At 45.1% G+C, this 25,132-nt stretch overlaps 1 protein-coding gene across 3 annotated transcripts; it reads right to left on the reverse strand.

The window, feature by feature from the left end:
- Positions 1-2,804: 2,804 nt before the first annotated feature.
- Positions 2,805-16,883, reverse strand: LOC135230782 (glutathione S-transferase Mu 1). 3 transcript variants are annotated; one of them, XM_064282441.1, is made up of 8 exons: positions 16,741-16,882; positions 16,335-16,410; positions 15,953-16,017; positions 15,564-15,645; positions 15,356-15,456; positions 14,343-14,438; positions 14,147-14,257; positions 2,805-5,775 (listed from the first exon to the last, which is right to left on the reverse strand). In XM_064282441.1, the coding sequence occupies exons 1-8, from the start codon at positions 16,774-16,776 to the stop codon at positions 5,743-5,745; spliced, it is 600 nt and encodes a 199-aa protein (XP_064138511.1). In that variant the 5' UTR covers positions 16,777-16,882; the 3' UTR covers positions 2,805-5,742. The 3 variants fall into 3 exon arrangements, with proteins under 3 accessions (XP_064138511.1, XP_064138510.1, XP_064138512.1); XM_064282440.1 differs by lacking the exon at positions 2,805-5,775 and adding an exon at positions 10,991-11,967; XM_064282442.1 differs by lacking the exons at positions 2,805-5,775; positions 15,564-15,645 and adding an exon at positions 10,991-11,967 and having other exon boundaries at positions 15,949-16,017; positions 16,741-16,883.
- Between the last annotated feature and the right edge of the window lie 8,249 nt (positions 16,884-25,132).

Consider the following 25,132-nt stretch of genomic DNA (forward strand, 5'->3'; position numbering starts at 1 on the left):
CACATCAAGAAATCTGTTCTCTCAGCACTTGCGTCATCTCCGGGCACTCAGTCTGGTGGAGGGAAGGCATGGAGGACAGCTGTGGGCTGTAGCCTGTGGCCTCCCTGGGGCCTGGCACCTTGGGTACAGGCAGGCCCAGAGGTCTTTGAATCATTTATACATGATCTGGGTGCAATCTATCCTTATATGATAGCTCATAAAACACGTCTGAGTGTTTTTTGGCCTAGTCCATTTCTCAGTGGATGGACATGAGGTAGGTTGGGTCACAGTGAAATTTGTCTCAGGCACCAGGCCTAGAAGCTTAGACTGTCTCTTGCAAGTAGAATAATTAGGGCCTGGACCTACCCAGCATTGCTAATTTAGCTCCCCCTGTTAAACTGCACCTACATTTGCTAAGTCATTCCATGAGATCCAGGCCTCTCTTGTAGGCTGCACTGGCTTGTTCTTAGCCCCTTTGTCCTGCTCAGGCTCCATTCTGTGTGCAAACCCTGGGGAGGTGTGCTGGGAACCAGGAGCCTCCCTCTGGAAACGGAGAATATTTGTCCCACTGGCAGTGAGATGTCCTCCTGTGGGGGAGGGGAGAGGGTGCAGCAGAAGGACCCCAGGACTGGGGAGGGACAGCCAGGCTGAATTCCAGCCCTGTCCCAGGACCTGCTGGGTGAACAGGAGGAAGGTGTGTAACCTCTGTGCACCTCGGTTTCCCTTCTGATAAACGGTGATAGAGGAACCTATCTTGCAGGGGAGTTGGGAGAATTTTCTAATCCTATATTAAAATGCCTGGTGGATATAAAGCACCTAGCACAGTGTAGGGTCTCCAGAGAGGGAAGCTCTTATTAAGATGAGGAGTGAAAGGAGATTGGAAGATTTAACTTACTGGGCCAGGTCCACAGGAAGACAGTCTTATGCCCCAATACTCACCCCAGATTGAAGGACCGTTGCAGGGTCCCATGAGCTGGACGTGCATGTAGTAGAGTGTGTTAGAGCCCCCAGTGAGGCAGCAGACCCTGATCTCTGGCCTTCTTTTCCTACCCTCGGAGCCTGAAGAGAATCTCTGCCTACGTGAAATCCAGCTACTTCCTCCCAAGTCCTAAAGATGCCTGTTGCTAGGGAGTCGATTCCAGCCGTATAGGACAGAATAGAACTGCCCCATAGGGTTTCCAAAGAGTGCCTGGTGGATTTGAACTGCCGACCTTTTTCTTAACCACTATGCCACAACAGGGTTTCCATAGGAAAGGCCTGTAAATCCAGGATATGGGAGGAGGAGCCAGCCCTGTGCTGTGCTGCCCCAGGAAATAGAGAACATGTGGCCTCCCTCTTCCTTCCCCCCAGCAGCAGCCATCCCTTCTTTTCACTCCATTCCCTTCTCCAAGAACTTATCTGCCCCCTTTTCTCCACCCCAATCCCACCCCATCCAGGCCCTTTAAAGCCTCAGCTCCCACTTCCCTTCAGCCAAGTCCTCCCTCCTGACCTCTCATGTCCCACAATGAAGCCAACCAGACCACCTTTTCCTTAGTGGCACCACTGCCTAGAGGAGCTGCCTGGACCCCTGGCCTATAGGGCTCAGCCCTGAGCTCCTTTTCTGTCCTAAGACACCAGAATGGCTGGTGTGAGGGCCCTGCTCCAGCATGGTCCCTGCCCCAGCCCTGTCTGATCCCCCGGTAAGGCTGAGCTACACCTGCTGTGTCTTGTCCTCCTGGCTACCTGGACTCAAGACTGACGGTGGTAGTGGTGGTGGTGGTTAGGGGAGAGGGTGTCTTCCCTTTGTCCTCTGGTATCCAAGACAAGGGGAGAGTGGACGGTGATGTGTGTGTGTATGGGGAGAGTTATAAGGTTTCTTGCTCATTTCTGTCCCTTCTCCATGTCCCTCTGTCCCCCACCGTGGGGATCTCTACCAAAGGGAGACCGCTCCTGTGCCTGGTGCCCTCATTAGTTCAGCTTTCATTGAGTCCATGAGGACCTGTGTGTGTTGTTGTGAGGGCGCCAGGACAATGGGGAAGGGACTGAGCTGTCCACAGCTTGTGGGGCCCTGGGGGACTTCCTCCTGTCACCCTGTCCTGGCGGTTTTAACTGATCCAGATGCCCCTCCTCTCTGTTCCCAAAATAAATCTCAGCAGCACATATCCCACGGTATTGTAAGTGTTATTTTTCCTGGCAACTAGAACATAAATTCATGGAGGACAGAATCCATCTCGTACTGACTTTTTATATCTGAAGTCTATCACAGTGCCTGGCACACAGTAAATATTCATTAAAAGTTAGAAACTTGAAAGAGTTTTCTCTAGGTAAGGGCCTGGAGAATGCTACAGTCATGATTGAGATATAACGTCTAGAGACAGTTATCTCTGCCATTGGTGATATGCAGTAAAGTTCACAAGATTGTAAATCAACATGTCTGGGGGAAGGAGCCACTAGCTCTTTCTAGCTTAAGTGGTAATAGGTTCTAGCTGCCAGTTGGAAAGCTGGACCTGAGATGGGCAGGCCCTGTTTGCTGGACCTAAGCATAGCAGATCTGGGTGGTCAGGAGGTGGTGTGGGCGTTTCCATGAAGTCGTCCACAAGCAGCAGGACTCACTGGAGAAATGTGGCTGAATAGATTCCCTATAACATGGCCCGATTGTGGAGTGGGGCCTTGTTGAGGTATAGCCTTCAGACTTGGCCCATAGTAGAAAGAAGATTTGGAGAGGAGTCTTACTGGGGCTTGTCCAGATGGTCACTGCCTGCAATGTACCTCCTGCAGTTATTACATAAAAAGGGAGCCAGAGGAGTAATGTTGAAAGTAGTGAAGAAGTCAATGATTGATTAAAAAACATAAAACTGGTAAAAGTTCAGCAAGGCTAGATGTTTATGAACCTCATAAGATACCAATTAGTTAAACTAAAAGCTTATTTACACTTTAAAATTTATGATCTTAAAGACAGAAGGCATAAAAATACAAGTGAATAAAGTAATAGAAGTTGGGGCTGAAACTATGATAACAGATTAAGTAGTTAGAATAAACATATTCATTCAGATTAACAGGTAAATAGCAAATGATTTCTCAAAAGGACCAGATATTACTATCTACTTCAGGCTCTGCAGGCCACATGGTCTCTGCCAACCACTCAACCCTGTCCTAGCGTGAAAGTAGCCATTAATAATCGAAAAATTAATGGCTGGTCTGTGAACCAATAAAACTTCATTTTAATAAACAAGTAGATGTAGTTGGCCAACTCCCAACCTAGAAGCTCAAATTTAAAAGGCATAACTATATTAAATATAAAATATTGGATTTGAAATTTTAAAGGTGATTAATTACTAAAGGAAAAACAACAAAATAACTTAACGTTTAAAAATGATGGAAGATCTCCTAAACAAAGCAGTTGCAAAGGAAAACATTTTCTAAACATTGTGGTCAAATTATACTGCATAAAGTGAAAATATACATTTCAAAACCTGGGGTAGAAGTAGCAAGCGCATCTATGTCCTTCAAACAGAGGCAACCAATAAAGATGGGTATATTATGGCCAGGATCTAGCAGAGGTCCCAGGACCTCAGGCCTCTTGGGGCTCCTCCAGTCCTCATACCGCATCAGTGAATCTCTCCTTCTGGATGTGGAGACTGGGACTCACTCTCTGGGAGCATGGTTGCCTGCATGGTGTCTCCTGCATTGATCTGTTGTCATTCATTGTTAATTACAAATTTCTTGTGAAGTATTCCCCGTTAACAATGTATTAGTTAAAGAAAGACTAAGATGGAAGATTCCAACACCACAGCTTATAGAAAGAAGTTGATTCTTCTTTCATATAACAGATCCACAGGGAAAAGTCCAGGTTGGTGGGGCAGCTCTGCTCCACGAAGTTATTCAGGGACTCAGGCTTGTTCCATCTGTGGCTCTGCCATTCCCTAGGATGCTTTCTCATCTTGGTTGAGTTTCTACCATGAGTTTGGGGAGGAAAAGAGAGAAAAAAACCCTACAAAGCACGTTTCTATCACACAAGTAAGGTGGACCCGCTCTCCGTGTGATTGTTGTCACACCCCTAGTTAATCAGATCTGGCTTTTATCGATGGACTCCACTTTGTGGTGTGGCCCCTTTAGCCCCCCTCCCTCAAATGCCCAATGGCCACCTACATTTCCTCCACTTTTCCTCTTAACTTCCCATTTGAACAATTTTGGAAGGGAGCAGATACGGTTTAGGTCAGAGTTCAAAAAGATTATCTGTGAATACAACTATAAACACTTCACCATAGAAGATAAAATACTGATCAATCTACTAAATCTAATTTTTCTTTAAGACTCTAAAGCAACATGAACCTTGTCTTGTTTGTTCTGGTCCCACCTCTCCACACCCTTGAAAATGGCCCCTTCTATTAACCTCAGGTTGGTTCTCTGTCTCCACATCTGGTCACACAGCAGCATCTAGTCACTTAAAATCCAGATATACCCACATCCATTAAACTCTTCTGGATTTAAGTAATTTCCCTGTATATCTGCTTTCTTTTCTTAACATTAGTTTCTGTTATACAAATAGTGCATGAATACATGTTGTTGAGTGCTGTTGAGTCGATTCTGACGCATAGTGAACCCATGTGACAGAGTAAAACTGCTCTACGGGGTTTTCTAGACTGTAATCTTTATGGGGGCATATTGCCAGGTCTCTTTCTCCTATGGAGCCACTGGGTGGGTTCAAACCGCCAACTTTTCGGTTAGCAGCCAAGTGCTTAACTGTTGGGCCCTGTCTTAGTTATCTAGTGTAGCTATAATAGAAATACCACAAGTGGATGACTTTAACAAAGAGAAATTTATTCTCTCACAGTTTTAAGAGGCTAGAAGACCAAATTCAGGGCGTCAGTTCCAGGAGAAGGCTTTCTCTCTCTGTCAGCTCTGGAGGAAGGACCTTGTCATCAATTTTCCCCTGGACTAGGAGCTTCTCAGCACAAGGACCCCAGGTCCAAAAGATATACTTTTCTCCTGGCACTATTTTCTTGGTGGTTTGAGGTTCCACTGTCTCTTTGCTTGCTTCTCTTTTTTATATCCCAAAAGAGATTGACTTAAAACACAACCTAACCTTGTAGATTGAGTCCTGCCTCATTAACAACATAGAGATAGGATTCACAACACATAGGATAATCACATCAGATGGCAAAATGGTGGACAATCACATGATACTGGGAATCATGGTCTGGCCAAGTTGACACACATTTTGGGGGGACACGATTCAATCCATAATGACCACGAAGCATTTTTCGTAAAATTCCATTTATAATTATTTGACATTATGCATTAACCATCCTGAGAGCACCCAATATTACCTTTATGCAGGAAGAATCCTAATATTTACCACTTCAGAATTTTTCTACTTTTTTAAATCAGGGCTTGTCTCTGACAGTTAACAATGAAACAAAAAAAGCCCATTGCTGTTGAATCAGACTCATGGCAACCCAATAGGATGGAACAGAACTGCCTCATAGAGTTTCCAAGGAGAGGCTGGTAAATTCAAACTGCCAACCTTTTGATTAGCAGCCGGGCTTTTAACCACTACGCTACCAGGGCTCCAAGGTAACGTTGTTGTTGTGTGTGTACAGTCGATTCTGACTCACAGGCCCTTTGAAGTCCTCTAAGGCCTCTCCTTTCTGTGTGATTACAGGAGCAATTATGTAGGTTAATGCAGCTTCTTTAACATCCAAGCCGTATTCAGACTCATACTCCGCCAAAGCATTACTGCGGGATTCTGGGTCTTTGCACATTGAATGATGTTCTACTTTATCACAGCTGTTTCCTGAAGTAACAGCAAAGCAGCTAAAAAAAGAAAAAAAAAATTTGATGTTTTTATTTTATTGTCCCAATTTCTAGAATTTCTTGTGAGATTAGAAGCATGTTTTTTTCCAAAGAGGAGCCCTGGTGGCAAAGTGGTTAAAGCACTCAGATGCTAACAGAAAGGTCAGCGGTTTCAACCCACCAGTCGCTCTGTGGGACAGCTTCTGTAAAGACTAAAACCAACCAAAACTAAACCTGTTGCCATGGAGTCGATTCCAACTCCTAGCGACCACGTAGGACAGAGTAGAACTGCCCCATAGGGTTTCCAGGGAGTGGCTGGTGGATTCGAATTGCCGACCTCTTGGAAACCCTATGGGGAACTTCTACTCTATCCTAAGGGTCACTAAGAGTTGGAATTGATTCAACAGCAAGGGGTTTGGTTTTTGGTTGTTTCCAAAACATTCCAAATACCTGGACTACACAATGAAGTGAATGGAAATCAGGAAAAGTAACACTTAGGGAAAGAAGGGTGAGGTACTCTTCACTCTGCTGCTGCTCCCAACCCAGTCCATCAGTGAGAATAGGAAACAGAACTCTTGATTTTGGGTTTGTTTAGTGTTGTAACTCTAGTGTTGGCCCCTCCCCCTTTTTAAACCCTTGTGTTCCATCCTGCCACCCCCACCTGAAGGCAGTCAGAGGAAGCCACTCTGAGAAGGAGCTGCTAATGGTCCATCGCTGACTGGCCTCTGCCCCAATTAGCAATGAAGATGATGACAGCTCTTCTATTACTTCTCATTTCCCTTTCTTTCCCTGTCTCTTTAGTTCTTCTTCACTGTCTCCCAGGAAAGTTGAATCCTGAGAACTTGGAACAGCTACCTGGACAACTGAAACAATTCTCCTTATTCCTGGGAGATTGTCCTGATTTGCAGGGGAGAAGGTAGGAAGAAGGGAAAGGAGAGGACATCTCTCTATCTCTGCAACTGTTTATGAACTCTCCAGACCTCATCATCTTGTTGTCCTTCTTCTAGCTCACCTTTGTGGACTCTTACCTATGATGTCTTAGATCAGAACTGCATGTTTGAGCCCAAGTGCCTGGATGAGTTCCCAAATCTGAACGCTTTCATGTGAGGCTCCCTGCACCTTTCTCTTACAGAAAAACTCACAAGCTCCCCTGGGCCCTGAGGAACCCCAGGGTGGTAGACTGTTGCCCAACACCAGCTTTTGCCTAAAGAGACCAAGAGTGGGTCACCTCTAAGCCTCTAAGTCTTGGTAAAGGCCTGACTCCTTTCACCCCAAAGGCTCTGTCTACCAGAAATGGGGGTAGGTGGAGGCAGGCAGCATGTGAATGTTGTAGTTTTGGTCTGATTCTTTTGAACTCGGTTCGGGTCTTTATGGCGTTTGGTATGCTTTCCCTTCAGGCTTTGGAGAAAATACCTGTGTACATGCAGTCTGACTGCTTCTTCAAGATTCCCATCAACAAGACGGTCCAGTGGGGCAACAAGAAGATATGCTGAGCTGGAGGCAGAGTCACACTGCTTGTCTTGTTCCATCCTGTCCCTAAGGAGGCCTTGTCCTCTGTCTTCTCTGCTCTTTTACAATAAATAGTACTTAGATCATTGCTGTCTAGCTGGATTTCTCTTAGCAGTAGAGGCCAAAGGAGAGTAAGGATATGTGGAGGGTTATGAAGATGTGAATGCAATCTTTCCACCATTCATACCCCCTGCTCCCCAGGTATGTTCATGGCTACAGCGATTCATGCCCAAGCCTGAAGGGTGGGTACTTGAAATAAAGACGAGATTGAACAGTTGCAGAGAGAAGGTATGTCAAATGGGACTGGAGGCCCTGTAGAAAATACAAGAAGATATCAAGTAAAACTCTGTATACTGAAGGTACTGATGAACTGGAGTTGAGAAACTGACCCATGTATATATGAAAATTTAGTATGACAAAGGTGGTATTTCCAAAGAGTGGGCTAGCCAAAAGTAGAGCTAGGATAATTCTTAACAATTAAAAATAACAGAGCCCTACCTCACACCATCCATGAAAACTAATTCATCTGGAATTTAAACACAGTATTAAATACCAAGCTATAGAAATATTAATGAAACTATGATTGTGATCATAAGGTGGGGACAGTTCCTCTAATAAGATAGCAAAGAAAAATCCACGAAGAGTTACCAATTGAACAGTATCAAAATTGAAAAGTTTTCTATGATAAGGAACAAATATGCAAAATTGAGACAGGTGACGAAGAGACAAAGGAACCAAAGATTACCTAAAGAACTCTTATCAGTCATTAAAACTCAGAAGAAAAATGAACAAAATCTATGAACAAGTTAGAGAACTCAAAATAGGTGTGACCAAAAAAAAAAGGAAAAAAATGTTTAACTGTAATCCAAGGAACTGCAGATTACACCAGTGTGATTCCATAGTTCATCAGATGACAAATATTAATCAATTGATAAAGTGTTGGCAAAGCTTGAGAAAGTGCTAAGCATTTCCTACTGGTGAGCTTGTAAACTGGTATAGCTCCAATGGAGGACAATTTGTCAATATCATTTAAAATTTAAACATCCTATGACATGACAATTCCAACCTATAAAATCTCAACCATACACCAAAGGAGGCATATACTGAGGTGTTCATAGTTGAGTTTTTAAAATTAAGTGGCAGATTAGTACATACGGTATGATATCGTTCACGTTTTGATTAGAGCAACTGAAACATCAGTCTACTTTCCACAGATACACGTGTATGTAAATGAATAGAAGAAGGTCTGAAGGACACACAAACTGACGACAAGGTCTCCTACAGGCAAATGGGAAAAAGGTCAGGCTTCAGGGTAGAAGTAAAAGGGGACTTTACAGATAAGGCCAGGTTTTTTTCTTTTTATTAAGGTGAATGCATTCATGTTTTCTTTTTTATTGAGGCAAGGAGCTGTGGTGGCCCAACAGTTAAGCACTTGGCTGCTAACCGAAAGGTTGATGGTTCGAACCCACCCACTGGCTCTGCAGGAGAAAGACCTGGCAATCTACTCCCATAAAGACAAAAAAAAAAAAAAAAACCCATTGCCGTTGAGTGGATTTTGATTCAAAACGACCCTAGAAAACCCTATGGGACAGTTTTAATCTATCACATGGGGTGTCTGTAAGTCACAGTCAACTCAACAGCACCCAACATGTATTCATGCACTATCTGCGTTAAAAAAAAAAATTGCTGTCGAGTCGATTCCAACTCATTTGTGTAACAGAAACTAATATTAAGAAAAGAAAGCAAACTTAGGGGCAAACAACTTAATCCACAAGAAGAGGTTAAACGGATGTGAGTATATTTGAATTTTAAATGAAAAGGTGCTGCTGTGTGACCAGAGGTGGAGACAAAGCCAGCTTGAGGTTAATAGAAGGGGCAGTTTTCAAGGGTTCAGAGGGCTGGGACTAGAACAAACCAGATAAAGAGACTGTTGTTTTAGATTTAGAAAATTAGATTTGTTAGATAGGTCTGTATTTTATCTTCTACGGTGAAATGTTTCCACTTGTATTCACAGATACTCTTTTTGAACTGTGGCCTAGACCCTATCTGCTTCCTTCTAAAATTGTTTCCAATGGGAAGAAAACTGCAAGAATGGCTGACACGCAGGTGGCCATTAGACATTTTGGACAGGACCATACTTTAGTGGGGGCCTGATGAAAACTTATCATCAATGATGAGTGACAAGAGATCAGTGTAGGAGACACCATGAAGCAACCTTGCTCTCAGAAAGTGAGTCCCCTTCTCCCTATCCAGAAGGAGAGACTCACTGATGGGGTGTGAGCACTGGAGGAGCCCCAAGGAGCCCCAGGTCTCGGGACCTCTGCTAGACACTGGCCACAATACACTCATCTTTTTTGGTTGCCTCTGTGTGAAGCACATAGGTGTGCTACTTCTACCCCAGACTGTGAAATGTATGTTTTCATCTTTTACATTATAATTTTGACCACAATGTTTAGAAAATGTTTTCATTTGAAACTGTCTTTGTTTCTTAGATCTTCCACCTTTTTTAAGCATTGAGTTATTTTGTTCTTTTTCCTTTGATAATTAATCACCTTTTTAATTTCATATCTAATATTCTAGCTTTTATATAGTTATGCCCTTTCAGTTGGAGCTTCTAGGTCAGGAGTCCACCAACTACAGTCACTAGTTTATGTAAATAAAGTTCTGTTGGAACGCAACCCAGCCATTCCTTTAAGGACTGTCTATGGCAGCTTTTACCCTAGACTGGATTGAGTGATTGGCAGAGCCAGTGTGGCCTATACAGCCTAAAACCTTTACTATTTGACCTCTTAGTGAAAACATTTGCTGTATACTACTCTAGATATATACGTTAATCTAACTAAATATTTTTATTCTAGCTACTTTTATTGTAGTTTCAGCCCTAACTTCTATTACTTCATTCACTTGTATTTCTATCCTATCTGTCTTTAAGTTTATAAATTTTAAAGTTTAATAAACTTTTAGTTTAACTAATGTGTATCTTACCAGGTTCATAAATCTTCCACCATTACTGAACTTTTATCTTACTAGTTTTATGTTTTTAATCAATCATTGACTTCTTCACTACATTTAACATTACTCCTCTTGCTCCCTTTTTAATAACCTCAGGAAGTACACCGCAGGCACTGACCACCTGGACAAAGCCCAACAAGACTCTTCTCCAAAATCATCTCTATGCTATGGGCCATGTCTGAAGGCTGCCCTTAACCAGGCTCCACTCCACAATCTGGCCATGTTATAAGGAACCTGCTCAGCCACATGGTTCCCCAATGAGTCCTGTTCCACTGTGGACGACCTGATAGAAACGGCCACACCACCTTCTGACCACCCAGAAAAGCTACACTTTGACCCCACAAACAGGGCCTGCCATCTCAGGTCAAGCTTTCCAACCAGCAGCTTGATAGAGCCTATAACCATTTAAGCTAGAAAGAGCTAGTGACTCCTTCCCCCAGACATGTTGATTTAAAATCTTGTGAACTTTACTGTATTTCTTGATGCCACAGATGGCTGTCTTCAGACCTTTATATCCCAGTCATGACTGGAGAGTTCTCCAGGCCCTTACCTGGAGATAATTCTTTCAAATTTCCAACTTTCATTGAATATTTACTTTGTGCCAGGCACTGTCACAGATGAGATATAAAAAGTCAAATAAAACATGGATTCTCTCTTCCATGAATTTATGTTCTAGTTGAGCAGAAAAACAGGAAAAACAACAGTTACACTACAGTGGGATACGTGCTGTTGAGATTTATTTTGAGAACAGAAACGAGGGGCATCTGGATCGGTAAAAGCCTCCAGGAGACGGTGACAGGAGGTAGTCCCCCAGGGCCCCACAGCCTATGGACAGCTCGGTCCCTTCTCCATTGCCCCAGCACCCTCACAACCACACACATAGCTCCTCATAGACTCAATGAAAGCTGAATTAATGAGGGTGTCAGGCTCAGAAGGGGCCTCTCTTTGGAAGACATCCCCATAGTGAGGGACAGAGGGACATGGAGAAGGGACAGAAATGAGCAAGAACCTTTATAACCCTCCCCAAACGCACACATCGCCATCCACCCAGCCCCTATCTTGGATGCCAGAGGACAAAGGGAAGACACCCCCTCCTCCAAACACCACCATCACCACTAGCAGAGCTAGTCCTGAATCCAGGTAGCCAGGAAGACAAGACATAGTAGGTGTGGCTCAGCTATTACCTAGGGATCAGACAGAGCTTGGGCAGGGACCACGGGAGCAGGGTCCACACACCAGCCATACTGGTCTCTCAGGGCAGAACAGGGAGCTCCGGGCTGAGCCCTACAGGCTGAGGTCCAGGCAGCTCCTCTGAGCAAAGGCTATACTGAGGGAAAGGCAGTGTGGCTGGCTTCACTGCAGGGCCAAGAGAGGCCAGGACAGGGATTGGCTGAAGGGAAGTAGGAAACTGAGATCTTTAGAGGGCCTAGATGGAATGAGGTTGCGGTGGAGAAATAAGTCCTTGGGGGAGGAGAATGGAATGAAAGGAGGAAAAGGGAGGAGAGGGATGGTGCTGGGGGGTGAGGACAGGCAGGTGTTCTCCCAGCCTGGGGCAGCAGGAACAGGGCTGACTCCTCCTCACATCTTCTGGGTTTACAGACCCTACTTATTGCCCCACAGGGCTGGTTTTGTATAGATAGGACTTGGGAGGAAGTGGCTAGACTTCATGTAGGCAGAGATCCTCTTCAGGCCCTGAGGGTGAGAAAAAGAAGGCCCAAGATCAGGGTCTGCTGCCCCACTGGTGGCTCTAACACACTCTACTACATGCACAGCCACCTCATGAAAACCAAAAAAAAAAAAAAAAAACCTGTTTCTGTGGAGCTGATTCTGATTCACAGCAATCCTATAAGATTAGAGATCAGAATAGAGCTACCCCATAGGATTTCCAAGGAGAGTCTGGTAGATTCCAACTGCCGACCTTTTGGTTCGCAGCTGAACTCTTAACCAGGGTTTCCTCCAACTCATGGGACCCTGTAAAAGTCCTTCCATCTGGGGTGAGTACTGGGACGTAAGCCTATCTTCCTATGGCCGTGGCCCAGTAAGTTAAATCTTCCAATTTCCTTTCATCCCTTATCTGAATAAGAGTTCCCATCTCTGGAGAGCCTACACTGTGCTAGGTGCTTTATATCCACCAGAGATTACAATATAGGATTAGAAAATCCTCCGAACTACCCTTCCTCCTGCTCACCCAGCAGGTTGTAGGACAGGGCTGGAATTCAGCCTGGCTAGTTCTCTCCCCACTCTTGGGCTCCTTCTGCTGCACCACTTCCCCTACCCCACAGGAGGACATCTCATTTCCAGTGGAACAAAATTCTCCTTTTGCAGAGGGAGGTTTATGAATCCCAGCACGCCTCCCCAGGGTTTGCTCACAGAATGGGGCCTGAGCAGGAAAAAGGGGCTCAGAACATGCCTGTGCAGCCTGCAAGGGAGGTCAAGCTTGCACAGAATGACTCAGCAAATCTGGGGGCAGGTAGACAGGGGGAGCTGGGCTACCAATGCCATTCAGGGTCAAGCTGTAATTATTCCACTTGCAGGAGAGACTCCAGGCTTCTCAGCTTGGTAACAGTCTCACTGTACTCCAACCTACCTCACCTCTAGCTAAGGAAAAAAAAAAAATAAGGAGACCAGGCCAAATGACACTCAGGTGTGTGTTCGGGGCTATCATAACAGGGTAGACAATTCTCAGAGGATTCAAAGACATCTGGAGCTTCCTAAACCCAATGGGACCAAGCTCTGGCAAATCGCAGGCCACTGTCCACAGCCGACATTCACAGGCATTCCCAAGGTGCTCAGCTTGGACCAGAACCAGAAGCTGATGAGAACTAGCCAAGAAAGCAGATCTCTGATGGGAAGGGGTAAAGAAAAAAGAACTCTACGCTGAAAACCATGTTGGACAACTGCCTCAAATTATCAAATCTGTAATCAAGTATATTGGGTTGCTCTCAAACCAGCTGATCACATGTGATGGATATCTGGCTGTGAGGTGGGGTCCAGGCTGTGTTCCTCTAGGACCGAGTAGGCACCACACACCCACACACCTCCTGTAGCCTTGGTTATCCAACCACACTGAGCTCAGAGGGTGGGCTCCAGGGCAGGGCCAACTTTGCAGGCCCCACTGTGCCTGACCCAGTGCCTCATCCACAGGAGATCATCAGTGAACATGAGTTAAAATAAATGTACTGACTTATCTCAGAGATGAAAAACCTTAGACAATGGGGAAGAAGAACGGGTAGAAGAATGGACGGAAGGACACTCTCCCATCATAGAAGAAGATAAAGTCCTTCACAGGGGCACCCAAATAAATACTCAAGCCCCAGCACCTCTACAGACCTGGGAGCTTCAGAACATGCCCACAGGTGGACTAGACTGGTACAAAGCGTTCTGGAGGTCAAGTGTAAATATTGTCTGTGTCTATGGAATTTACCACCAATCCTTCCTTGTCTCAGTCCTACTACTACCAGCTACATACACACTCCTCAAGTTCTGCCTCATCCATACTTTGTTAGGCTGTGAAGCTCGGGCAGAAAAAGGGCTCGAGCTTTCCCTTTCAGCACAGGAGAAAGACAGCCATTGACTACTGCTCATAGAAGTTGACAGGAGGCTTGGCACAACCTGTACTGGTTCTGTGATCTTGAACAAATTCCTTATCCCCTTCAGCTAAGTTTTCTCATCGATAACATAGTGGTGATAATTCTATCTACCTGGTAGTAATGTTGTGAAAATTAAATCTGGCACTATATATGTAAAATGCTTAGCACAGGTCCTGGCATAAAGCAAGTGCTCCATAATTGCTAGTTATTGTTAATTTTAGCCCCCCAACTAGGAAAGTGTCATGGAGATGGGAGAAATATCAAAGAGGTTCCAGCATCACCTCAAAGCGGGCAATGAAGTCCTTCAGGTTTGGGAACGCGTCCAGGCACTTAGGCTCAAAGATACGGTTCAGGTCAAGGATGTCATAAGCAAGGAAATCCACAAAGGTGATCTGTGAAAACCAAGGATGAGTGAATGGGAAGCTCCATCATCTGGGAGGAAAGACAACCTGTGTCCCCATCTCCTTCCCCCTTTACCTTGTCCCCTGCAAACCACGGCCGCTTCCCCAGGAACTCTGAGAAGAGCCTCATCTTGTCAGGGAGCCCCTCCAAGTACTGCGGCTTCAGCTTCTCCTGGGGCAGAAAACAGCTGTTACCACCCTCGAACCCTGCTCCCAGGGCACAGGGGCAGTTCCCCAACTGCTGCCAGCACCTAGCTGTTCACAGGTGAGCCGCCATTCTCCCTGGACTGCCCCTGGGCCAGTGCCCAGGCTTCCATTTAATCAACCAGTATTTATTAGACCCCCTACTAGGTATCACTTCCATTTGTCAGCGGCATGAGAAGGCCCAGAGGAAAACAACTCTGACTTGACTCTATCACCACTGAGCCCCATCAACCCACCTTTCAGTCAGACCCAGGAGTGCTGTGAGCCTCTGGCCAAGTGCAAGACTCATATGTAAAGGAACAAGAAGTATAAGAGCTCAAGGAAAAAAATGGGAAGTTCTAGCTTGCAGGGTGGCACAAGACTTGACAGGGTATTTGAGTAGTTTCCTGAAAGATAAGGAGAGTTCAAGATGCTGAAAAGGAGGAGGGAGGGGAGAGAGCATTCCCGCAGAAACAGACTCTGTGGTGATGCTGTGTGGCTAACAATCAAGGTACATGAGAATCCTGTCAGTAGCAAGGGAAAGACACTGGGAAAACTAGTTAAACACATTGTTTAGGAACTTAATTTCCACACTGGGGAGTCTAGGCTTTATCCTACAATTAGAGGGGATTGATTCAGAGTTTTCATTTGAGGAGATTTAGGGTTATTTGGGCCGTATGGGGCAATTATACTCTGTCCTATAGGGTCGCTACGAGTCGGAATCGACTCGACGGCAACGGGTTTTTCAGGGTTATGAAGGTCACTCTGGTAGCAGTACAGGGGACGTCTTCAAGGAATCGTAGCTCTAAGGCGTTCAAAGGGCAAACAGGAGCACTGTAGATGGGAATGCAAGAGTCCAAACTCCCACTTCAAACCCTGCCCTGGCACAGCCCACTGGAAACTCACAAAATCAGGGCTGTAGCACACCCTGGCCAGGTCCATGCTGGTGTCCATAACCTGGTTCTCCAGGATGTCCACGCGGATCTTCTCCTCTTCTGTCTCCCCACCTGCAGCCCACACATCGGACACTCACCCTCAGCATCCCATGCAGCCAAGCCCTGGGAATGGCCGCCTGGCCTCCTGTGCCCCCACACCTACCCCCAGCCCCACTCACACAGGTCGTGCTTGCGGGCAATGTAGCGCAGGATAGCGTTACTCTGGGTGATCTTGTGAGCCCCATCAATTAAGTAGGGCAGCTGCAATGGCAACCAGGCAGGTTTGTTGTGCCGCCAGACTCCCCAACACCCCCATCCCCTATGAAAGGGCAGACTGGGACCTGGCACGCTGAGGGCCTGGGCCATGGTAGACACCGAAGAAATGTATGTACAGCGCATGCATGATCTGGAACAGGGAACACCACGGAGAGGCAGTGAAGAGAACCAGGAATGAGAGGGGTGGAGCAGAAGGCACCTGGTAGTAAAACTCCAGGCTGGGGGAAGGAGATGGAGGAAGAGACACCTTTTAATTCCCCCCCCCCACCCCCCCCACAACTCCCGTACCTACATTGGGAAAGTCCAGGCCAAGCTTGAATTTCTCATTCAGCCACTGGCTTCTGTCATAGTCCGGAGCTATGGTGGGAACGATGAAATGAAAACAAACCTCCTTGTAGTCCAACATTCCGTCCCCAGCGTCACTGCAAGAACCCCTGAGGCTGGTGGATCTGGCAGCTGACAGAACCACTAAGTCTCACACTCCCAGGACCAAGGCTTACAAAAGGCTTAGGCAGGCCCTCGGGGGAAATTGGATTCCGATTATTGATAAGGGGTGGGAGCAGATCCAGCTGGTGCAGGCCCTGCAGAGGTGGGCAACAGGTGGCCAGGGCATGGGCTGCTTGTTACCAAATCAGCATTAGTTGGCAGAGGGGCCAACACAAGGGTGTCATTACCGTCCCCCATCGTGTACTTCTTCTCCTCATAGTTTGAGTCGGTGTATTCCAGAAGCAGGCGGATTGCATGGGCCAGCTGGGAGAGACAGCAGGGGGAAGGGGTCAGAGATGGCGGGATCCTGCCTGCCTGACTTCATCTCTTCCATGTAAGCAGGCACCACCCTCCCCTCTCCTCACACAGCCGAGAAAACCCCACAGAAGTCGCACCCGTTGTCTCTCATTACTCCCCCGTCCTCTATCTCATTCAGCCCCAAAGTACTCAGCGTGGAGGAGGACAGGCTGCAGAATGGGGCTCAAGTCCAGCAAAGCCCCTGAGAGGAATCTACTAGAATTGGTCCCCGACCTGCTCAGCACTTCCTCGCCACCAGGCCCCCGTCCCACCCCAGCAAGCGGACCCTTTGCTTACCCCGCGGATATCCCAGTAACCCAGGGTCACGGCCATGGTGCACGTGTTCGCGGTGGTCTCAGCTGGTCCACGTCAGGGGAGCTGAGGTCGGACTTTACCAAGCTGTCCCGGGCGGAGTTCCGTGACGCTAGGCCCCGCCTCCAACGCGCTGAGTCGGTGCATTTCCGCACCCCCATCTCCGCCTTAGCCCTTCCCACCGCCTGCCTGCAGACGCCCGGACCCCTCCCTTTCCCGTTCTGGGCGCCGGGCCTAGACGGCGAAAGGGAGTAAATTCCATTGCTGCTACCAGCTTGGAAGATTCCGGTAGGCCAGGCTTGGACGCACAGAAACCGAAGGCAGCTGGACCCCTCAGTGGCTTCCTCTGCCCGCGTTCAGACCCCAGCTGGGTCCTGGGGGAGACCGTGGCGCACTTGGGGAGACAAGGCAGAAACACAAGAGAAGTAATGCTCCTCGCCTCCCTTTCCTTAGGGCCTTGCTCGGCCTTTGCTCCTCGGTGCCGAGTTCCCTAGGAATCGGTGAGGCTCAGGCCAAAATGGGACTGCACTACAACCAGAGAGATTAAAATCAGCACCTATACAAGGAAAAGGACTCCTGGTCTATCAGAAAAGCTCCTGGGAGGTCTGATGCTCCATGATGGGTTCTCCTTTACAGGAACAAAGTAGCAGTGGACGGGACTGACCACCCACTACCAGGGACAGAGAACAGGAAATGTGGGCTCAGTGTTTTCTTTTCATGGACTGTTAAGGACCCTGCCCTTTGTCAGTCCTCTGGCAAAGGAGTGTAAGGAACAACTGGAAATTCAACAGTTAGCATTTCAGCCCATTGTGTGACTCTAAGTCCAGGAATCAGACCCAGCAATAAGACTGCATATAAGGTACAGCCCCAGGAGTCTCCCTCCAGCCAGCTAGATAACCCTCATATTGACCCACCCCCAAACCAGGACCAGTGACACGAGAGTGGCAGTCACAGAGGGCAAGTGAGCAAGATCTTTTCTTCAGCAGGGCCAGAGGCCTGTCCTGTGCAGGGGGGGGTGGGGTGCAGGGTGGAGTCAGGAGGACTGCCCACAGAACAGTGTCGCGGTGGCACCACAGTCCCCTCATTACACAGGGTACAGACCCTCAGACATCCAGTCCCGTGGATTCTAGCCCTGGGTCTGACTTGTGCCTCATGTGTGGTCTTAGGTAAGACCAAAGACCCCCTGAGCCTATTTCCTCACTGGTGATTTGAAAGGCGTGCCTCAGGTGGCCTTTGAGATACTTTGTGACGTGTGACCCAGAGTACAGTCTCCACAAGAACAATGTCCTCTCTGCCGACTTTGCTCTTTGAAGGCAGAAGAGTATTTCAAAATGAAGATAACATGAAATAATTTAGCCTGTGGTGAATTTCTCTTGTGTAAAGGATATTAGAAGATTTAATGGATCTATGGAAATAAATGAGAGGAACTTTAAAAAAAGAAAATGGTTTACAGAACATTTAGAAAAAAGCTCAATAAAGACTTGGAAGATCTAAATGCCACATAGACATACACAGAACACTCCACCCAGCAGCAGCCAATTATACTTTCTCCTGTGAGTACCCAATCAGTTAAAAGGGAGTTTCCTTGGGGGTGTGGTCTGCATCCCAACAGAAGCAGATGTTATAGATTTTTGCTCACTCTGGATCCTGTGGCTGCCTCCTGTTCGTCTGACCTTCAGTTCTTGGGACTTGAGCTATCAGCTTAACTGCAAATCTTGGGATTCATCCATCTTCACAGCCTGAGAGCTGGAGACCTGCCCAGCTAATCTGCCAATCTTGGGTTTGCCAGCCACTGCACCTATGTGAATAGAGAGAAGCCTCTATCCTGATCCACGGACTTGGGAGGTTCCAGCCATTCCCTTGATATAAATATAAATATATATATATATATAAGCTTTACTGGTTACAGAACCCAGCCTAAGACAACTGCTAAAGGTATTTCAAGCATAGAAAAAAGATGGAATACTCCCAAACTCCGTCTATGAAGCCAGCATACCCTGAAACCAAAACCAGGTAAAGACATCACACACACAAAAAAAAAAATCCAGACAAGTATCCCTCATGAACGTAGATGCAAAAATCCTCAACAAAATTCTAGCCAGTAGAATTCCACAATGTATCAAAAAAACAATTCCACATGACCAAGTGGGATTCATACCATCATGCTGGGATGGTTCAACATTAGAAAAACAATCAATGTAATCCATCACATAAATAAAAGAACCACATTATCTTATCAATTAATGCAGAAAAGGCCTTTGACAAAGTCAGAAACCCATTCACGATAAAAAACCTCAGCAAAATAGGAAAGGAAGGGAAACTCCTTGGCACAATAAAGGGCATTTACACAAAGCCAACAGCTGACATCATCCTAAACAAAGAGAGTCTGAAAGCATTCCCCTTGAGAATGGGAACCAGACAAGGATGCTCTTTATCACCACCCTTATTCAACATTGTGCTGGAGGTGCTAGCCAGAGCAATAAGGCAAGAAAAAGGAATAAAGTACCCAAATTGGTAAGGAGAAGTAAAATTATCCCCATCCGCAGAAGATATGATCTTATAAACAGAAAACCTCAAAGAATCTACAAGAAAACTACTGGAACTAATTAGAAGATCTCAACAAAGTATCAGGATACAAGATAAACATACAAAAATCAGTTGGATTTCTCTACACCAACCAAGTTGTTGTTAGGTGCCACCAAGTCGGTTCTGACTCATAGCGACCCTGTGTACAACAGACCGAAACACTGCTTAGTCCTGCGCCATCCTTACAATCATTGTTATGCTTGAGCTCATTGTTACAGCCCTGGTAGCACAGCGGTTAAGAGCTTGCCTGCTAACCAAAAGGTTGGCAGTTCAAATCTACCAGCCACTCCTTGGAAACCCTATGGGGCAGCTCTACTCTGTCCTGTAGGGTTGCTATGAGTCTGAATCAACTTGACAACAACGGGTATTACTATACAGTGATCACACCAACAAAGAGAACTTCAAAAAGGAAATCACCAAATCAATACCATATATGATAGCCCCCAAGAAGATAAAATACTTAGGAATAAACCTAACCAGAGACATAAAAGACCTATACAAAGAAAACTGCAAGACACTACTGCAAGAAACCAAAACAGACCTGCGTAAGAGGAAAAACATACCATGCTCCTGGATAGGAAGACTCAACATTGTGAAAATGTCAATTCTACCCAAACCAATTTATAGATACAATACAATCCCAATCCAAAATCCAACAACATTTTTTAATGACACATAGAAGCAAATCACTGACTTCATATGGAAAGGGAAGAGGCCCTGGACAAGTAAAGCATTACTGAAAAAGAAGAACAAACTATGAGGCCTCACACTACCTGATTTTAGAACCTATTATACCATCCCGATAGTCAAAACAGCCTGGTACTGGTACAACAACAGATACATAGACCAACGGAACAGAAGTGAGAATCCAGACATAAATTCATCCACATAAATACGAGCAGCTGATATTTGACAAAGGCCCAAAGTCCATTCAATGGGGAAAAGACAGTCTCTTTAACAAATGGTGCTGGTGTAACTGGATATCCATCTGCAAAAAAATGAAACAAGACCCGTACCTCACACCAGGTACAAAAACTAACTCAAAATGAATCAAAGACCTAAATATAAAATGTAAAACAATAAAGATCTTTGAAAAAAAAATAGGGGCAATGCTAGGAGCCCTGATACATGGCATAAACAGAACATAAAGCATAACTAACAATGCACAAACACCAAGAAGAGAAACTAGATAACTGGAAGCTCTTAAAAGTCAAACACTTGTGCTCATCCAAAGACTTCACCAAACAAGTAAAAAGACAACCCACAGACTGGGAAAAAAATTTTCAGCTATGACATATCCAATAAGGGTCTAATCTCGAACATCTACAAAATACTGCAACACCCCCAACAACAAAAAGACAAATAACCCAATTAAAAATGGGCAAAGGATATGAACAGACACTTCACCAAAGAAGACATTCATGCAGCTAACAGATACGTGAGGAAATGCTTGTGATCATTAGCCATTAAAGAAATGCAAATCAAAACTATAATGAGATGCCTTCTCACCCCAACAAGGCTGGCACTAATCCAAAAAACACAAAATAATAAATGTTGGAGAGGTTGTGGAGAGACTGGAACACTTAAGCACTGCTGGTGGGAATGCAAAATGGTACAACCGCTTTGGAAATTGATTTGGTGCTTCCTTAAAAAACTAGAAATAGAAGTTCCGTACAATTCAGCAAACCTACTTCTTGGAATATATCCTAGAGAAATAAGAGCCATCACACGAATAGGTATATCCACGCCCATGTTCACTGCAGCACCGTTCACAATAGCAAAAAGATGTAAACAACCTAGGTGCCCATCAACAGACTAATGGATAAGCAATTATGGTACATACACACAATGGAATAGTATGCAAGATAAAGAACAATGATGAATCCACGAAACGTATCATAACATGGATGAATCTGGAGGGCATTACGCTAAATGAAGTTGATCAGTTGCAAAAGGACAAATAGTGTATGAGACCACTATTATAAGAATTCGAGAAAAGATTTACACACAGAAGAAAACATTCTTTGATGGCTATGAGGGTGGGGAGGGAGGGAGACGAGAATTCACTAACTAGATAGTAGACAAGAATCACCTTAGGTGAAGGGAAGGACAACCCACAATACATGGGAAGTCAGCACAATTGGACTAAAGCAAAAGCTAGGAAGTTTCCAGAACACAACCAAACACTTTGAGGGACAGAGTAGCTGGGGCTGGGGTCTGCAAACCATGGTTTCAGGGAATAGCTAGGTCAATTGGCATAACAACGTTTGTTAAGAAAATGTTCTTCATCCCACCTTGGTGAGTGGCATCTGGGGTCTTAAAATCTTGCAAGTGGCCATCTAAGATGCATCAATTGGTCCCAACCTACTTGGAGCAAAGGAGAATGAAGAACACCAAGGACACAAGGAAAATATTAGCCCAAGAGACAAAAGGGCCACATAAGCCAGAGACTCCATCAGCCTGAGACCAGAAGAACTAGATGGTACCCAGCTACCATCGGTGACCTCCCTGACAGGGAACATAACCGAGAGTGGGAGAAAAGTGTGGAGCAGAACCCAAATCTGTGTAAAAAATCCAGACTTAATGGTCTGACTGAGACTGGAAGAAGCCCCCGAAGCCATGGCTCTCAGGCTCTCTGTTAACCCAGAACTAAAACCATTCCCGAATCCCACTCTTCAGACGAAGATTAGACTGAACTTTAAAATGTAAAATGATACTTGTGAGGAGTGTGCTTCTTAGTTCAAGCAGATACACAAAACCAAATGGATGGCTTCTGTCCAGAGGCAGATCGAGAAGGCAGGAAGGGACAGGAACAGGACACAAAAAACCCAGGGTACAAAGGGGAAGTGTGCTGTCACATTACAGGGATTGCAACTAGTATCCCATAACAATATGCGTATAAATTTTTGTATGAGAAATTAACTTGAGCTGTAAACTTTCACCTAAAGCACAATATAAAAAAATAAAAGAAAAACCAAGATAAATGCAGAGGAGTATAAAGAAAATAAAGATCCCAATATCAGAGATAAAAAAGAAGTTTTATTAAAAATCTGCCATAAGAAGGAAACAAAGTGTTCTAATACGTAATACAATATGGATGAACTTTGAAAATATTGTAGTAAGTGAAATAATCCAGAGAGAAAAAGATGAATATGTATGATTCCATTTATGTGAGATATCTACAATAGAGAAATGCATAGAGACAGAAAGCAAATTAGTGGTTACCCTGGGCTGGGGAGGGAGGAATGGGAAGTTAGTGCTTAATGGGCACGGAGTCCGTTTGGGGTGGTGAAACAGTTTTGGAAAGAAGTCAGGATGGCAGCACAACACTGTGTGATGATGCCACTGGGTCATGCAGTTAAAAATGATTAAAATGGCAAATTTTATGGGGTGTATATTTTACCACACATAGAAAATAAAATTGTTAGGATTACAAGGTATGAGACCAATATTTCATAAAGATGTCAAATCATCAAAACAAAGTGTGGTACGGAGGATGAGGAGGAAGGTAGACTTCAGCTCACCCCTGTTAGAACATAGAAGTCAGATGGTCTGCAGGTCTGTGCTAAGTTGGGGACCTCAAAACCTGTGTCACTAGTGGCCAGCAGGGAGCAGTCCATGTTGCAGATGCTCCCCACCTGTTCAAACCATGCCAGTCTTCCCAGCTCTTGGTTCCGGTCCAGGTTCAGGAGGCAGCCTCTGGCAATAAGGTGGATTCCCGGGGAGCTTTGCCTGCAGGAAGGCCATGCACCAATCCATACACTTAAGTACCTGCTCCTCTGAATAGTTTTAGTTCTCATTATACATGAGAGGGTTGGTCATTCGGAATTATATATCTTGAAAGAAAAAATTACGAGATTCAATTGAGAAAATAGAAATCGTAAAGGATAGACAGCACTAAGATAAAATAGAATAATAACATTATAAATAAGAGAAAGATTTTTTTTAATTAGCATTCATCCATTCTGTCATTCATTCAGTCAAAAAAGAATCTTTGAGATTCTGGATGTCTTAGTTATCTACCAACCAAACCAAACCATTGCTGTCAAGTTGATTTTGACTCATAGCAACCTTAAGGACAGAGTAGAACTGTCCCATAGGGTTTCCAAGGAGTGCCTGACAGATTCAAACTGCCGACCTTTTGGTTAGCAGCCGCAGCTCTTAACCACGATGGCACCAGGGTTTTCTTCTTAGTTATCTAGTGCTGCTATAACAGAAATACAAGTGGGTGGCTTTAACAAACAAATTTATTTTCTCACAGCTTAGAAGGCTAGAAGTTCAAATTCAGAGCACCAACTCTAGGGGAAGGCTTTCTCTTTGTCGGCTCTGGAGGAAGGTTATTCTCTTTTCAACTTCCGCTTCCTGGTTCCTTGAAGATTTCCATGTGTCCTGTCATCTATATTATCCCATCTCTGCTTGCTAAACCAAAAAAAAAAACCAAACCGATTGCTGTCAAGTTGATTCTGACTCATACCAACTTTACAGGGCAGAGTTGAACTAGCCTATAGGATTTCCAAGGAGCTGCTGGTGGATTCCAACTGGTGACCCTTTGGTTAGCAGTCAAATGCTTATCCACTGCACCACCAGGGCTCTGCTTGCTAGATTTCCTTTAATCTCTTTTTATATCTCAAAAAAGATTGACTCAAGACAGAACCTACACTAATCCTGCCTCATCAACATAACAAAGACAACCCCATTAGCAAATAGGATTATAATCACAGGCATAACTACCTAACCCACAACCATGGCGTGAGTTCCCACACATCGCAACCCTATAGGACAGAGTATAATTGCCCTACAAGGCTTCCAAGGCTGTAATCTTTAAGGAAGCAGACTGCCACATCTTTCTCCCAAGGAGCAGCTGCTGGATTTGAACCACTGACCTTTTGGTTAGCAGCTGACTGCTTTAACCACTGCACCACTAGGGCTCCCCACAGGCATAGAGATTAAGATTTATAACACATTCAATACCTTACTCTGGGATATACTAGGCATCACGAGTAAGATAATCCAAGGAGATTGGATACTTTTTTATTGTCGTAAAAATATATATAGCAGAACATTAGTCAGTTCACCATTTTTCAGGTACACAATTTAGTGATATCAAATACATCAATCATGTTGTACAACCATCCCCACAATCACTGCCAAATCTCCAAGTAGGCTGGCTATTAAAGGTTGGAGTAGAGTAGGAACAACAAGGGGTAGATTTTTTTTTTTTTTTTTTTAATATGGGACACTCTTCAGTGTGTTTAAACACCCACAGGTAGTAGAGAGGGAGAAAGGTGGAATGTAGGAGAAGGAGACAATGCTTGCTAGGACAAGGTCTCTGAGGACATGGGAAGATGGGCCCAGAGCACAGTGGACCCTTCAGAAGGAGTCCAATTCTGCAGAAGGAGAAGGACTAGACAATCGGGTTCTCAAACCCAGGATCTACAGGGGCCAAGACAATCATGCCAATGGGTGAAATGGGTCTGAGAAAGACAGTATGGAGAGGTATATATTGGGGAGGTCCCATGGGTGGTGCAAAAGGCTAAGCACTCGACTACTAGTGAAAATATTGTGGTGCCTTGGAAGACACCTGGTGCCTGGTGATCTGCTTCTGAAAAGCACCACTCAACTCTGCACACGTGGGATCACCATGACTCAGAATCAACTCGATTGGTAACTAACAACTGAGCTTGGAAAAATGTACGTCACATTCTTTATGAAGCATAAAAAGGAAGTGACTAGAAATACCTATAATACTGATTTTTTCACATTCTAACATTTCTGAAATCAGGATATGTCT

The sequence above is a fragment of the Loxodonta africana genome, chromosome 3, assembly GCF_030014295.1.
Source record: "Loxodonta africana isolate mLoxAfr1 chromosome 3, mLoxAfr1.hap2, whole genome shotgun sequence".
Lineage (NCBI taxonomy): Eukaryota > Metazoa > Chordata > Mammalia > Proboscidea > Elephantidae > Loxodonta > Loxodonta africana.

Excerpts from the sequence above, each read along its gene's own strand:
- LOC135230782 (XM_064282440.1), bottom strand. The coding sequence starts at position 16,776 with ATGGCCGTGACCCTGGGTTACTGGGATATCCGCGGG. Across the intron at positions 16,018-16,334 it reads GAAGTACACGATGGGGGACG|CTCCGGACTATGACAGAAGC; the intron begins GTAATGACACCC and ends TTCCCACCATAG. Across the intron at positions 11,968-14,146 it reads ACTTCATTGCCCGCTTTGAG|GGCCTGAAGAGGATCTCTGC; the intron begins GTGATGCTGGAA and ends TCTCACCCTCAG.